Source organism: Mugil cephalus, chromosome 16 (assembly GCF_022458985.1).
Source record: "Mugil cephalus isolate CIBA_MC_2020 chromosome 16, CIBA_Mcephalus_1.1, whole genome shotgun sequence".
Taxonomy (NCBI): domain Eukaryota; kingdom Metazoa; phylum Chordata; class Actinopteri; order Mugiliformes; family Mugilidae; genus Mugil; species Mugil cephalus.
The window spans coordinates 14,533,065-14,545,802 of record NC_061785.1 but is presented as its reverse complement, the minus strand read 5'-3'; the positions used below and the strand labels follow the sequence as shown (position 1 = coordinate 14,545,802).

At 44.6% G+C, this 12,738-nt stretch overlaps 1 protein-coding gene across 1 annotated transcript; it reads right to left on the bottom strand.

Annotated features, from left to right (window-relative positions):
* Nucleotides 1–8,017: 8,017 nt before the first annotated feature.
* LOC125022101 (somatostatin receptor type 2) lies at nt 8,018–12,488 on the bottom strand. The gene has a single exon (XM_047608406.1). The coding sequence runs from the start codon at nt 11,773–11,775 to the stop codon at nt 10,756–10,758; it is 1,020 nt and encodes a 339-aa protein (XP_047464362.1). The 5' UTR covers nt 11,776–12,488; the 3' UTR covers nt 8,018–10,755.
* Nucleotides 12,489–12,738: the final 250 nt, after the last annotated feature.

The window sequence follows — 12,738 nt, the reverse complement described above, 5'->3', positions numbered from 1 at the left end:
AGGTTGGACAGTCTCTCTGCTGCCAGGTGTGTCGAAGCGTGCAAAGAAACTGTTTAAAGTGTCAGGCAGAAGGGGGTCGTGGTTGAACTGCTGGTTGCTGTTCCTGTAGTCTGTTATGGTTCTGATGCCTCTCCACATTTGACGCGGGTTGTTGTCGGTGAAGTGCTCCTCGATGCGCTGTTTGTATCTGTGTTTGGCCTGCTGGATGCCCTTCTTCAGCTCCCTCCGTGCCCTGCTATAGGCCAGCCTGTCACCTGACCTGTAGGCTGCGTCTCTAGCTTTGAGTAGAGACCGCACTGTGCTGTCACACCATGGTTTCTGGTTGGGAAACACCTTGATGGACTTTGTGGGTAGGACAGCATCAGTGCAGAACTGCACATAGTCCAGGACGGATGATGTGTAGGCCTCCAGGTCTGAGCCATCTTTGAACACTTCCCAGTCAGTGAGTTCAAAACAGTCCTGTAGTGCTGAAGAAGCCTCCTCAGTCCATACCTGAACTGTTTTGGTGGTTGGTTTTGTCCTGTGGATCAGAGGTTTGTATGCTGGTATCAGCTGCACGCAGATGTGGTCAGATGAGCCCAGGTGAGGAGCTACTGCAGCCTTGTAAGCTCCTGAGATGTTGCAGTAAACTTGATCCAGTGTGTTATTGTCTCTGGTTGGAAAGTGTATGGACTTGTAGAATTTTGGAAGCACTGCTTTGAGATTCACATGATTGAAGTCTCCAGCCACAATCACAGCTGCCTCTGGGTTGGAGTTCATCTGCCTGCTGATCAGACAGTACAGCTCCTCTAGCGCTAGCTTAGCGTTAGCCCGCGGTGGAATGTAAACAGTATGATCAGGATGGAGCAGAACTCTCTCACCGTCTTGAATGGCCTGCATTTCACAGCCAGGTATTCCAGATCAGGTGTGCAGTGCGTTCCGATGACGTGAGTGGCTGTACACCAGGAGTTGTGTACGTAGAGCGCGAGTCCTCCACCTCTGGATTTAGTAGAGGCTGCAGTCCGGTCTGCTTGGAACAAAGAACGTCCCGCCAGCTCCACCGCGGCGTCGGGTGTGTTATTGTCCAGCCAGGTTTCCGTGATGACGGCCACACAGCTGTCCATCCTCCGCGAGACGATCCTCAGCCGAATCTCGTCCATTTTGTTGGCCAGTGATCGGACATTGGCGAGGAGAAGACTGGGAAGAGCCGGCCGGTGCGGGTTAGCATGTAGCCTAGCACGCACGCCGCTCCTTTGGCCCCGCTTTTGTTTACGGTGTCTCCTCCGTCTCCTAGGCCACAGAGGGGGGACGACGAGAGCCGTGGTGGTTCGCTGGATCTCTGGTGGAGTGAAGTCCAGCTTGGGATTTGTATAAAGTTGGCAGTTCATAACTCAGTCCTGCCGAACTGAATTAATGCCTCCAGTGACTGGAGCAACAGTGAAAAAGCACACAAAAGCACGAATAAAACAAACCGAAGCCGAGAGCCCTGAGCCGCTGCGTACGTACGCGCCGCCATCTTGCACAAATCCCTGTTTATGCTTTCCAAGAACAAACTCCTAACAAAATACCTCAACCCCTGCTCTTGTTTTTGTCATAAACATGTGGATTTTGGCCGGTCGTCAGTTCTGTTGCGCAAGCGTGATGAAAACGGAAGGAGTGATTTAAACACGTAAATACACAGTTGGGGAAATGGGGCGAGGGACTGGCAGGAAATGCGATGGAAGAGGTGGAGGACAGTGGTGGGAAAAAAAGGGAGACGGAATTGAGACGTAAGTACGAGGTGAAGAAATGCCTGACAGCGAGCAGGGTGTGCGAGTTGCCTGGCTGACCTTTATCGATCCCTTCCTTTAATCACGTCATGGATAAATACGAACATTCACACACGCTTGCTCGCTCTCTCTCTCAGGGGCGCCATCAATATTCTTTATTGAGGAACCTCTCGGGCAGTTTGCGTCTGGTCTTAATTACATGTATAGGTTGAAGACTGGATCAGTCAGAGTGAAGAGGGCCAGAGAAAATAACTGCGGCCTGCCGGCGCTTTAATTAGGACCAACACACACGTACAGCGCACACACAAACACACGCGCAGATTAATTTGCGAGTCCGTCGATTGTGGTGCCATGTTACATTATAAATCCTGTATCGTTCAGCAAAGTGAATGAAGGTAAATTGAAGGAATTGAACTAGTTAAACGGAGCCGTGCTCCGCTTTTTGAATTCTAATACCCGCTTTTAGCCGCGTTGGATTTTGTCGTTTGTTTGGTCGCACTGTACGTGGCGCTGCTTGAAGCAACAGTTTGCGTTCGATGAGTGAGATGCATGATACCGCTCTTAAGGCGGCGTGCCCATGATGAAGCTGCAGCCCATGAAATCAGTCAGCTTCTGGAAAGACCGGATCTGGGCAGAAAGAGGTAGCTTTTATTCAAAAGTAAAGAAAGAAAATCAATGTGCCAAATGGAACCTGTTCCCTGTGCTGAATTTTCTATCATAAATAAAATGTTAAAAATTATTTAACACATAATGTTCATACTAAATTAACCAAAAAAAAAAAAAAACATCATAATGTAAAGTTAAAACCAAGTGTAATATGCACAATAATTCATAAGGTTTTGCTACCAAGGTAAAAAAGTGTTTACAAAGTCAAACTGCGGTCTCCTTGAGTGGTGTTAAAGGAATTGAACGTACTCCGGCATCCAAATAATGGATGGTGTAATCATTTTCTGGTAGCGGAGCAACATTTTACTGGCCACATAACGGTTGTAATTTTCCTCACAGCAGACATTTTCCACTTCTTCCTGCATTGTAGCACATTTCCCGTCTGTACGTTTATTAACAGAGGCATATATTGATGTTTTTTTATGTGAGCCTACGGCTCGTGACCAAAAGGCTGACTTCACCGTGATACCAAGCGGAGACGTCCCGCTGTGATCTTTGTTGCTTTTCACTCTCCCAGCCCCCGTTCAGTCTTGCATCAATGTCCGTCCTGAGCAATCCAATTGCAGTTGGCTGCCTTTAAGTACCGGAGGTCACACCTGGTGTTAAAACACGGGTCCTCATGCATCTCCAACCAGCACTTGACACCCAGTCTCAGTTCAGCTCCTTATGCATCAACATGATCACATCAGTAATGCGTGAACGTTTTTGATTGACTCATGCAGTAGAGCTGCATTAAATCATTTTCTATTTTAATTTGTTGCTTCTCATTTAGATTTATTGATTAGTTAGTTAGTTAACTGCTACAGGGACATAGTATTTTAAAAAGCTCTCATTTCTAATGATCTACTTACGTCACTTGTTGCCGGACGAGTATTTATAAAAGTGGTTATGTGTTTAGTTCTCCGCTTACAAAGAGCACCCTGTTGAATGGATGGTCTTCAATGTGACCCAGGACATGTTTTGTGTAAACACTCGCAGACTGCCTCGGCGCATCCTGGGTGTGTTCACAACCAAGGCCTGAACTCTGTCTAATTAGAGATCTAATTCTTAGTCAAATAAATCAGGGATTGATTTTAGAAGTTGCCCTTTCCAATCAGGAATGATAAATTGTTATAGTTAGGGTAACGTTTGCTTTGAGAAACTCCATACCGGTGAGATGAAGTGGTATTCACAAGCCAATCGGTAGGCTTTTACGGGGAGGGCTTAAAGAGGCAGGAGAGAAAAACCTGTTTCAGATTGTGGATCATCTGAAGGGTTGCGTAAAGATCAACTATTTTTTATGCAAACGTACAACAGTGAAAATTATCGATGTGGAAATGGACATTATAGTTCTCCTTTAATGTCTATTTCCAGCTCTTTAATTGTTGTTAATGGAAGCTGGGTTAATTAGCTTACCTTGGAGTAGTTTCTGAAATTCTTGTACCAATGAGGAGTTGGCAGGTGAATTTTTCTCCTTCAGACAGAGCCAGGTTCAACAATTCTGGTGGTAGTATTTAAAGGTCTATACAATGTGACATCTCTTACGGTCTTTCCTTACGGTCCAGTCCTCTCTGCTCTAGCAGACTGTTTAGAAAGCTTTCCACATCAAATCTGCATTATTCATGACCACTTACTCTTAACTGGCTGGAGGAATGCCCCTAGGTTCACCTCCAGCCATCAGAATACTAATTAACACATAATGGACCTTTTCTTACACCACATCTTTACCGTAAGTAACGGTGGCATCTGGACATCTCAGAGTGCGTTGCTGCCTTCGTGTTTTTTTTTTTCTAACAATGACACTCTTAAGGTCTTCCTTACGTCCAGTCCTTCTGCTCTACAGCTGTTTAGAAAGCTTTCACATCAATCTGCATTATTCAGACCACTTACTCTTTAACGCTGAGAATGCTAGTTCCCCACCAGCCATCAGAATACTAATTACTAATGGGACCTTTTCTTACACACGATCTTAACCGAAACGTGCATCTGACATCTAGATGCGTTGCTGCTCGTGGTTCTTGAAAACCATGAATAGTCCACCAATATTGATAACATGCGTTTTAAATGTAGATCATTTTAAGTTGGGCATTATGAAAGTAGCTTGCAACACATAAATGTGTGGGCACCCTTGACTTAAAACGTTTCTGAAACAAACACATCTGACTTGTTGGCGCATGGTGCCGTGTAAAGTCTCGGCTGTAGTACTAGCAAGTATTGAGTGCATATCCTTTAAATCCGCTGTCACTGAAAGGCTGTACTCTTAGCTCTTCACCAACAGTGGAGTTAGCGTAGCATTAGCAGGTATTAGATTGCAAACGTGTTAGCCTCATATCTTTTAGACAGCACGGCCGATGTAACCACTTCCCATGTTATAAACACAAATCCATGAGTTCCTTTTTAACCTCTTGAGGTTAGGCGTTTCAAAATTAGATACAGATAGATGCCAGAGGGATAATAGATGATACATGAGAGATCCTAATACAATGTGACCCTAATACAAATTTCAGGCTTACCTTTTTCCATGTTTCCATCAATTCAGTGCTTTTCTTCAGCTGCGACAGTTTGTTGAAACAATAATAGGTCGACCAGGACCATGTCTGGCACAGCTAAACGGTGTTATATATCACACACATCTGGGTACTTTTTGTTGAAGCGTCTCATCATAGACTCTTGAAATAAACTAGGTCATCAACTACCTAGGGACACAATGTGAGGTACACAATTATTAATCATTCGAATAATTACATTTTCAGACACATTTTTTTTATTCCTGTTCATACACATCAGTTTTCACTTTCACAGGTGCAATGATTATATAGGTGAATTAAACTATAAATGAAATAAACAATTAAACAATCCAAGTCCATGATTTCAGAACTGACTGTATAATTTTCAACCAAATTCGACACAGATCCCTAGATCCCTAGGCTATGCCTTATCCAACGCAACTGGCAATACACCAAAGAGAACTTGCACACCAACAGGATGGACTCATACAAGTTAATACTGCTGATTTCCTTGGAATGAAAGCGGGATGCGGTCTGCAAAATCCTCACACTTCATTGAGAGCAGTGTCATTTGCGGCCACGGAAACCTCCAGGGCGACCGCGACTAGACAAGCACCAGTCAAGAAGTACCAGACAAGATGATTGGGAAACTGCTTAAATTGTGTTGTAGAAACTGGAAAATGCCAGCAAGGCGCCTTCGTCCTTGGTGGAGAAGACGCCATGGAATCAATGTTTCCTGCCAAATTGTAAATCTAAGATTGCTTCAGCATGGTTACCGAGCAACACGAAAAACCAAGTGTTCTCGCCTAACTGTTCAACACATCGTTGCTGGACTTTGCGATTATGTGGCAAGAACCTCAACAATGACTGCATCCAGGAAACTACTCAAGGAGGTGGAGGCTCAGTGATGGTTTGGAAAGGATTCCATTGGTGGTGCTGGATGGAAACGTCAATGCCGTAGTGTACCGGAACATCCTAGAGGGCTCCCACATGCTAGAAATTTAGGCTACATGGCGACACAAGATCAATAGGGCAGCTCCAGTGAGAGAATCTTGATGCAGAGGGGGTCCAGCAGATGTCATGGTCTGCTTGCTCCCCTGATAAGAACACTGTCAAGCATGACTGGGATGCTTTAAGCTGAGCCCTTAATGAGAGGGACAATATTCCTCAGAGACTACAGGAATTAGCCCAGGGTCTGATCGAAGACTGGGACGCCCTATCCACTGATGACATCAACAAGCTTGTGGACAGTGTTCCATGACGCATTAATCCGTCCAATAATACTGGACATTCTTATGCATGAAATCCCCCCAGACATGTGTTTCCTGTTAAACTGACCAAGGTTGAAAAATTGAAACAAAACCCTTGATCCTACTGTTCAAAATCCTAATGTTGTTTAAGCCTGAATGCACAGTTTGCAAAGGTTAATTGCGGTTTAATTTTCACTGTGATATGTTTGGAAGAGAAATTGTAGTCTTAATGGTCACAGTTATTTCATGAGAAGATTTCATTCCAACTTTATGGGCAACAGTGTATATGCTAAATAGATGGTCTACAACAGATTAACAAAGCCAGGCTTAATTAATGTCAGAATATGAGTCCGGGAACACACCATTTGGATTTCATTATGCGAAAAAATCAAATAACAAAACATACACAGAATTGGATAGTCTCTAAATAACAAATAACAAATCAGAGCAAAGAACTGTGTCTGCTTCTCAACAAATGCCTTAATTGCCATTAACTGTTTGTCCTTTAAAGTTATTTAGCTGTCAGCGCCTTTTTTTAAGAGCTGTGATGATGGACTTTATGCATCTTGCCTGGGATGCAACACTGAGATTCAACTCCGGATGTTGACTGTATATGTGATGTGACGTATGGGGCCTCCATAAAAAAAAAACAGGGTGTACTGTTGTTTTTGGAAGGAGACATTTCAAGTAGAGTTCCTCTTGAATTAGTGGAAGAAAACGTAGGATTTGGATGTATGGATATTTTGGATGGATGGATATTTTAAATCAGGGGCCTCATACTGCCCAGTATATCTCAACGTGAACTGACAACTCCAAATGTTTCCTTTTGCTGTAGTGCAAAGAAGTACAAGTGCATTATAAAAAAAATGTTTACATTTAATGAACCATCCTTTCACAAAATAGTTTATGAACAAACTGAAATTTAAAGAAAAATAAGTGCAGTTTTAGCACATTGCTGCCATCTACAGTTGAGTTCTGGGTCTCAGGGGTTTATGTCCACGACTTTTGATTAAAGCAGTGGCACGAGTGTAAAAATTAGCAACTGCTTTTATTATAATGCTGCGGGCCAGATCGGACCCTCCAACAGGTCAGTTTTGGCCCCCGGGCCGTATGTTTGACACCGCTGAGTTACTAGACTCACTACATAGAATCGAGATAATGAAATCCCTCTAAACTCTGTGACCACATACATGATAATAATATGAAGAACAAGCTATAACTAAGACTTTAGATTAAGGAATCGTACACGTATTATTTGAAGCTTAAGCTAAATATTGCTATTTTGTTAATAGTGGCAATACATTTGATGCTATTCCATTTTTCTTTCCATTGAAATGATTTACTACGTCCAGATTTAATCCTAATAATATTTGTAGGCCACTTCACTCCAGCACGAAGTTTGCTCGAAATCCGTGCCTCTGTTTATGAGTCAGGGAGGAAAGATGAATCTGTGTTCTTTTGTTTAGATAGGGTTCAGAAGGGTTTGCAGGATCCCAAGAAGAGGACGCATGTGCATCACTCGCACTCAGTATGAGCTGGGCTCGCAGCGTAACTTGATCTGTTGCTCTTTTTATTTACAGTACATGCTCCCTTGCCAGTTCATTAGGTACAGTCCTTAAAATCATGACATCCCATCATAGCAGAAACACTTTTGAATTACAACCTGTCGGACACTGTTTCAACAAAATCTGCTGTTATAGCAATGACAAATGAGGACATAGTGCAGGACTGTTATAATAGAATGTGTTCATTTCCACTTGTGTACCTAATAAACTGGCAAGTTGTTTGTTAAAAACTGACATTTAATGGGCTGCAAATGCAAAATGCTGCAACTGTTTAGTTTTGGGGGGGGGACTAAAAGGGTAACTATTGCCTTCTCCTCCATAAAAAAAAAATGGAAATGCATGAGACCAAACAAAAAAAAAAGAAAAGAAAAGAAAAAAAAAGCATTTACTGATCCTTAAATCAATTGCAACTCAAGGCGTAAAGTTCACTGGTGCCACCTTTGGTATTATGACACAGTTGAGTACACAGGCCCCAATCTATCCGCCCCCTTCCCATGAACTCCTCCACCTCTAACCTGCTCGTGTTCAGAGGCAGATAACAGGACCTAGCACTCAATGACCTGCGCAGGACCAGCCTGCAATTTAATACCTCTGAAAAAGACACAGGAAAAAAAACAGGTAGCCCGAATTTATTTTGCCTGATCACGCGGGCATATATCCTTTATTCACTGACTCTTTTGACCCGTGAGAGCGTATCGCACCGTACTGTAAGCTATCATTGCTGCAAATAAACTCACGAGATCGCATTTGAACTGTCTTAAACCGGCGCCCTCGAATCAATCAGTGTGCCTCTCTGTGCCCATAGGTCGCCATTGAACTCTCACCCACCGCCGTCCGTCAAGTCTTTATTCGCCCGTTGGCACTTGAGCGCCTTCAGGATTTTGGCAGGCGTTTTAATGGCACTCTTAGGAACCAGCCGCCGGCCACGAGTGGGATCTCAGCTCGCAGGCTTGACATTTTACAGAGTCTTTCCAGTTCAAAGAGTGCCCTCCAGGGAAAATATCGACACGGGCGCTCGAGTCCAGGCACTCGGTTTCTTTTCAGTCTCTCAAACCTCTGTGGGGTAACTCGATCGAATGCGCAGCATGAAGGATGGGTGAAATACTTTTTTAAAGTATGTTTAATATTTGAAATATTTTTCCAGCATTCATGCACTGTAGTGAGATAAATCAGGTGATAAATGAATCACAAACCACATATGTAGAAAATTGAAAAAAAGCTTAGGATGCAAAGAGATGGAGTTGCTGTAGTGATGATTTCTATTCTTCACAACACCAAACACAAAATATGTATGTAATATACCACACCGCCTCTTTGCATTTATATGGGCAGAATTTGTGCTTCTGTTTCTGCATCCCCAGATTGGCCAAATCGGTTACATGTTTGGGAGAGGCGCATCAGTAAAGTTTTGAGAAAACACACAGCACACTTTGTGAAAAATAAATCACATTGTCACAGTCGTTTTATGGGAACTGGTAAAAAAAAAAAATCTTTTATTCCAACAGTGTAGTTTATACAGTATGTGTTTTAACTATAGACATGACTTGGAATTATAATTAACTTCAGGTACAAGTACAAAAGCAGCCAAACGCGGTTAAATGTTCAAAAGTAAAAGTGCATTCGTTCACGGACCAGGAGTTCCTTTCAGAGTGGTACGGAACATTATTGTACTGTACGTCACAGCTTCTTAAAGTGGTTATATGGCTGGAGCCGGTTAGTCCACAACAATGCAGCAAACACAGAGCATTTATTTTAAGTCCAGTTATGTTTTAATGTAAATTATTTATCTGGAAAGTGTCAAATAGCTGCTGAATAGTATAAAATATATTAAAGCAGAAGCAAACAATTGCTGGTATACACACCGCTCAAGAGCTTAAGTGAATCTATACTTTCACCCGCTGAAATCCATTCATTTCTGATGCATTATTTACAGAGGGGACAGAGGCTTTACACCTGAATCCACTTAATTACTGAATCACAAGAAAAAATATATATATATATATATATATTTCTTTTTTTGATGAAATTGATGGCTTATGTGCGATTCCTAATCATTTTGGGTAACATCGGGAGCGGGAAATGTGGGTTTTTTTTTAAACCCAGAGGCGGTTAAAAAAAGGCGGGAGATATTTACAGGAGATGTAAAATGTTGGTATTTTTCCACATTCTCGACAAAATGTTGAGACATGACACTTTCAGCTCGCTGTTGAGGCAGAATGACGTTGTGAGCCCGGGACACCACGTTTTGTTTCTCAGTGAAAGTCCCTTCACACAAAAATGCAAGCACACGCTCATGGCCTCCCAAGCACAAACACACTCATCTGATGTCCTCCCACGCTTAAAGCCACTGAGACACAATCCAGCTGCGGGAGCTGTGGAGATGTTATTTGCTAAATGTGTGTGCGCTTGTATGTGTGCGGCCAAAGGTGCGCAGCGCTTGTTATCGTGTTTACCCTCCACCTGTCCACACTTCATCCCTCTTGTGCTGCATGTTATTAGCTCTGCCAAAAAGAAAATCAACCAACTTCGCCTCAGATTGTCTGTGTTCTTGGGGTCTACAACAGGTTATACGATAGGTCTGAGTCACACCTTGGCTGTATCAAGACCCGGGTTACAAATACGAACGGAATCGAACTGAATTATGCCGTCTGATTAGCATTTTTCTTGCCCAGTGTGACCTTTCCCGATTCTGGGGCAGAAACTTTTTCAAAGAGGAATCTAGAGAGCACAAACAAGCAGCAACGTTCACAGTCAAACACTGAGGTGTGTGGTCAATGGGAGTGTGTTGAAAAGCCAATTCTCTGAAGACACTTGGTCAAACTGCTGCACTTGACAAAGGAATAGAACAAGTCAATATACGGAAAGAGTCAGACAGCAGGTCACCGAAGGCTCAAGAAACTCAAGTATTGTATATACAACTTCAGTTTTGCAGGGATAATGTGTGTTTTATACAGTCCAAGTAAAAAAAAAAAAAGGCTATATCACATAGGTGTGGTGCATCAGTCGACTGATTAAGTAGTTCAATGGTGAGTCCTTATCTCTACACCAAAATGGTGACGTCCCGCATGTCTGCATCAGTTAGGTCATACCGTTCGGTGTTGCACTGCATGCTGACAGTTGACTTGGCAACAGGGCAGAGTAGGGTGCGGAAGTGCTTCCTGAAGGTGTCGGAGAGGCAGGCGTAGAGGATGGGGTTGGCACAGCTCCACGAGTACGACAGCAGGACCACAAACTCAAAAGCCCTGGCGAAGGTCAAGGCCATTCCATCCTGATACAGGGAGCAGAAGTTGAAGGCGTAAAACGGCAGCCAGCACACTGCGAACACCAGCACCACCCCGACCACCGTTTTGGTGACCTGCTGCTCCAGCCGGTGGCCCTCGAGGTTGCGCGGCGAAGCCCGGAGCCTCTGGGAGCGCAGGGCGAGCAGAAGCGCCGCGTACGAGGCCATCATGACCATGAACGGCAGGGCGAAGCCCATGACGAAGGTGTAGAAGAGGATGCCGAGCCACCAGGCGTCCGAGACAAAGTCCGGTATGCATAGGCCCCTTTCGGCTGAGAAGTGGAGCGCCATAGGGAGTATGGTGAGGAGGGAGAACAGCCACAGGAGCGCCGAGATGATCTTGGCGCGGCGTGGCGTCCTCCAGCGGGCGAACCTGAGCGGCAAGACCAGCGCCATGTAGCGATCGATGCTCATCACCGTCAGGCAGAAGACGCTGGTGAACTGGTTGATGCCGTCCAGCACCATCACCGCCTTGCACGCCACGTCGCCGAACAGCCACTGGTGCTGGAAGTTTTGGCTGGCGATGAAGGGGAGGCTGACCATGAAGAGTCCGTCCGCCAGGGCCAGGTTGAAGATGTACACCGTCGTGGACGATGACATTTTGTCCAATTTCAGAATGGCAACGATGACGAGGGTGTTCCCGGCTAGCCCCAGGATGCAAACCACTAGGTAGAGTATGGCTATGGTGATGCCGACGCCATCGAGCCTGTCCTCAAAGTAAACATGGTCATCCACGTAGGTCTGATTGTACTCTGTATCGAATAAGATTAAGGCTTCCATTGTACTGCAATTTCTCCAGAGATTGATCAAAAAAGAAAAAGAAAAGAAATGAAATGACACTCCAGGCAATGGCAGCTTTGAGGGAGAAAATCTCTGCCTCTGTTTGAATTCCTCTGCAGTCAGCAGCCACCTCTTGACTCCCCGTTGTGGAAATAAAAGTACTCAGAGGGAGATGAGTAAACAACTCAACCGAAAACGCAGAAAAAATCAAACAGAATTTTCAGGTTCAAGAAGAGGCAGACTTCGGAAACTCGTCAACTCTCCCCATCCAGTCAATCTCCGCTGCCCCTTTATCTTCTGAGACTTAAAAAAAAAAAAAAAAAAAAAAAAGTTTATTTCTTTGCACTTCCCTCTGATGCCTCTGTGTAGTTCCTCACACGCGCCAGCGTAAAACACGTTCAGTGATGCACAGCTGCGTGGAAATGAGAAGCCACTCGGAGGCTTGCCTGACCGCTCTTTCTCCCTGGGAGCCCTTTTATATCTCTTCCTACCATAGTGCGGTGAGGTGCGAGCACTGTGTCTGCTGCTGTGTGTGTGTGTGTGTGCGGCGGCGGGCGGGCGAGGGGGTGGGGGGTCTAACCCACCCACCCACAACGCACACTCTTCACACACTGTTCCGTAGTCTCTAGAGGCTGTGATAAACTCCAGCTTGGCTCACGCCCCTTTCCGACTGCTCCCCCAGCTCCTCAGCTGTGGTGGTGTTTCCAAGGTAAATCCTGGCCCCTTCTGCTACAATACTTTTGTTTTCATAACTTCTCTCTAGGCTTTCTTCTCTCTCCTCCGCTTCTGTTTACCACACCCCCCCACCCCCCACCCCCCTCCACTACTCTCCACCGCCATCAATTTTCACCACCCTTGGGCTCCCCTTCAATTCTGCTTTCAGCGCTCCTTCACAGTTCAGTGGGGGGTCATACAGCTAAACCAAACCTAAAGTCACACAGATAATAACACTATCTCATCGCT